General features: G+C 35.5%; 1 protein-coding gene across 1 annotated transcript in view; it reads left to right on the top strand.

Annotated features, from left to right (window-relative positions):
• Positions 1-3,985, top strand: part of LOC111084043 (protein piccolo-like) — a gene marked incomplete at its 5' end in the record, with an annotated part of 9,147 nt that overhangs the window by 2,944 nt on the left and 2,218 nt on the right. Inside the window, 2 exons of the mRNA XM_022380822.1 lie at positions 1,882-2,007; positions 3,151-3,259. Of these exons, the coding sequence (XP_022236530.1) occupies positions 1,882-2,007; positions 3,151-3,259 (235 nt within the window). The remainder of the gene's footprint in view (positions 1-1,881; positions 2,008-3,150; positions 3,260-3,985) is intronic.

Raw genomic sequence — 3,985 nt, 5'->3', positions numbered from 1 at the left:
GTGTAGAAACCCTGAGTCTGGCCCACAGAGAAGACGACACAAACACTGTGTAGAAACCCTGAGTCTGGCCCACAGAGTAGATGACACAAACACTGTGTAGAAACCCAGAGTCTGGCACAGAGAGTACACAACACAAATACTGTGTAGAAACCCTGAGTCTGGCCCACAGAGTAGACAACACAAACACTGTGTAGAAACCCTGAGTCTGGCCCACAGGGTAGACAACACAAACTGTGTAGAAACCCTGAGTCTGGCCTAGAGAGTAGACGACACAAACACTGTGTAGAAACCCAGAGTCTGGCCCACAGAGCAGATGATACTTTGGTAGCATGACCTCACACTAAATCTTCCTGAGGAATAGTTAACACACTGTGATATGTGATGTACATAATACGAAAAATATTGAAAAACAACAACCACACAGCATATACATTATAGAAACTTAACAGATGTGTAAACACCTAGACTACACATTAAACCCAAATGAATGTAAACCTAACAGGCTCTGGTAAATACCTAGACAATATGTCAGACCCAACCCAACAGAATTTAATACACTATGGTAAATATAAATACCTGAACTACATGTTAAACTCAATCCAACATAAACCTAACAGACTCCACTAAATACCTTGACTACATGTTAAACTCAATCCAACATAAACCTAACAGACTCCACTAAATACCTTGACTACATGTTAAATTCAACCCAATATAAACCTAACAGACTCTGGTGAATACCTGGACTACATGTTAAACTCAATCCAATATAAACCTAACAGACTCTAGTGAATACTTGAACTGCATGTGAAACTCAACCCAATAGCGTCCAAACGAGTATTGTATAAATTAGCTATGAATACTAAAGAAGACATCTAAGGACAATAAGTACAGTTGGTGGTTGAAGATCAAACAAGAATTAATATACAGATAGGTTACCCTCAGTTGTTTTATAGGAATACAAGTAATTCTTAAAAATCAATCAGAAACAACAATATCACCAAAAAACACCATATAATATTCCATGTGAATGTGGACAACACTCCATATAATATTCCATGTGAATGTGAACAACACTCCATATAATATTCCACGTGAATGTGGACAACACACTATATAATATTTCACATGAATGTGGACAACACTCCATATAATATTCCACGTGAATGTGGACAACACACTATAATATTTCACATGAATGTGGACAACAGTCCATATAATATTCAACATTAATGTGGACAACACTCCATATAATATTCCACGTGAATGTGGACAACACTCCAAATAATATTCCACGTGAATGTGGACAACACTCCAAATAATATTCCACGTGAATGTGGACAACACTCCATATAATATTCCATGTCAATGTGGACAACACTTCATATAATATTCCACGTGAATGTGGACAACACACTATATAATATTCCACGTGAATGTGGACAACACATCATATAATATTCCATGTGAATGTGGACAACACACTATATAATATTCCACGTGAATGTGGACAACACTCCATATAGTATCCCACGTGAATATTCAACGTGTGGACAGTGGCTTTACATACTAGATAAGGTCAAACAGGAAACTCATAATAAAGATATGTAATATAGATATTCTAGATCCAATAAACCTCAACACCCACTTGGCCTGCCCACCCAGAAAGAAATATAACTTCAGTCAACATAGGATAGCGGGTAACATTGGCAGGCAAGCAAGTTTGCTTCCAATCACAAGGGTTAACAATTCTGAAGATGTAATACGTTAAGTAATGAAAATATAAGGCTTTAGTTAAGGATATCATATTCTACTTCTGCAACATGGTATTTAACATTCTAATCTAGTAGAAATATAACTGTTCGGTTTGTTGATTTCCAGGAAATGGACTGGGAATGAAAATAGCTGGAGGAAGAGAAATTCCTGGAAGTAATGGAATGATAGGAGCATTTATTGTGGAAGTATCTCCAGGGGGAGTAGTGGAAACATTAGGAGAGGTACAAGAAGGTAAGATAACTAAGGTTGACAGTAGGATACATACTGATGTTTAACATATACTAACATCTGACAGTAAAAGGTGGTGCCTAGAGTGAAACATACTGGTGTTTAACATATACTAACATCTGACAGTAAAAAGTGGTGCCTAGAGTGAAACATACTGGTGTTTAACATATACTAACATCTGACAGTAAAAGGTGGTGCCTAGAGTGAAACATACTGGTATTTAACATATACTAACATCTGACAGTAAAAGGTGGTGCCTAGAGTGAAACACACTGGTGTTTAACCTACACTAACATCTGACAGTAAAAAGTAGTGCCTAGAGTGAAACATACTGGTGTTTAACATAAACTAACATCTGACAGTAAAAAGTGGTGCCTAGAGTGAAACATACTGGTGTTTAACATACATTAACATCTGACAGTAAAAGGTGGTGCCTAGAGTGAAACATACTGGTGTTTAACATACACTAACATCTGACACTAAAAGGTGGTGCCTAGAGTGATACACACTGGTGGTTCTTTCAGTTAACAAAAGAGCATTAACAATCACAGTTGTCAAAACTATTAACTGTTAATATACATGATTAACAATTACTGTACATGATTAGAATGTCTATGTAATTAGAAGGGGTATTTACATATTCCCATGACAGATTAGTTTAAGACAAAATAACTTTCTTATACATTATACGTTTAAATAATGGTCGTATTAAATATGCTTTACTGCACGTATTGTTAAAACCATTCCTATACGTATGGTCTATTAAACACATTAGTAAATATGGTCTATAAAAACGTTACTGATATTATTAAACCTTTACTGCATTTGGTCCATTTATTGGCAGCACATCAAATATAGATTTATTTGATTTCTGAAAGCTGTGACCACTAGGTTTAGGTTTTGTTTTTAACTGTGCTGGTAATTCATATTGGATTAAAAATGCTCACACCAAGACAGATAAGATCAGAAGACATCTTGATAATTCCTTATTCACACAATGTATTTGATAGATGAGAGTTTGTCCTAACTGATAACGCCAATTGTCCTTGTTACAGCTTCTGTTTGTGGTAGGGATGTATCGGTAATGACTTTGTTGCAGAACTGGTCGTTAAATCTTAGTTTAATGGTGAATATCAACCCTTCTAGGTGATCTGGTTTTGGAATGGAATGGCATCCCTCTAACGGGAAGAACATACGATGATGTTCAGCGTATTACAAAATCGACAAGGGAGGAAGTGGAAATTGTAATTCAAAGGTAATTGCCCCAAGGATTTTTCACTTTCCAGAGTAGCAGTTGTAACAAGTGTTACATCGTAAGTTTTCAGTAGCGTATTAAGGTGTTAGTATAGACATGTTGAATCGTCTGTAGCCAAGATTTTTAAGTGATAGACTTCGACTTTTTCAATAGGTTTTTCGTTACTACGATCATAGTAGCAGTTAACTTATCATAATTAATCATGTATTTTATATAAATGATAATAAAATGATTGGTTAAACTGCATCCACTAAATAAAAATGATTGGTTGAATTGAATCTACCAAATAAGCGTGATTGGTTAAATTGTATTAACCAAATGTGCAGTTGGTGGTTGATTTCTAAATAACATCTTGGAATCCACGAAGTAATTTTGGGGAAGTTGATATCCTTAAAAATACCTCCCAACAAACATAACCACTAATTTATTGAAAATTTCAAAGAGAATAACCAGTAATAATGTAATGTGAACACTGAAAGTTGACCAGTAATAAGGTAATGAGATCAGTGAAAGTTGACCAGTAATAAGGTAATGTGAACAGTGAAAGTTGACCAGTAATAAGGTAAAGTGAACACTGAAAGTTGACCAGTAATAAGGTAATGTGAACACTGAAAGTTGACCAGTAATAAGGTAATGAGATCAGTGAAAGTTGACCAGTAATAAGGTAATGTGAACAGTGAAAGTTGACCAGTAATAAGGTAATGTGAACAGTGAAAGTTGACCAGT

Source organism: Limulus polyphemus, unplaced genomic scaffold (assembly GCF_000517525.1).
Source record: "Limulus polyphemus unplaced genomic scaffold, Limulus_polyphemus-2.1.2 Scaffold13036, whole genome shotgun sequence".
NCBI classification, from domain to species: Eukaryota; Metazoa; Arthropoda; class Merostomata; order Xiphosura; family Limulidae; genus Limulus; species Limulus polyphemus.
This window is presented reverse-complemented; position numbering and strand designations above follow the sequence as displayed.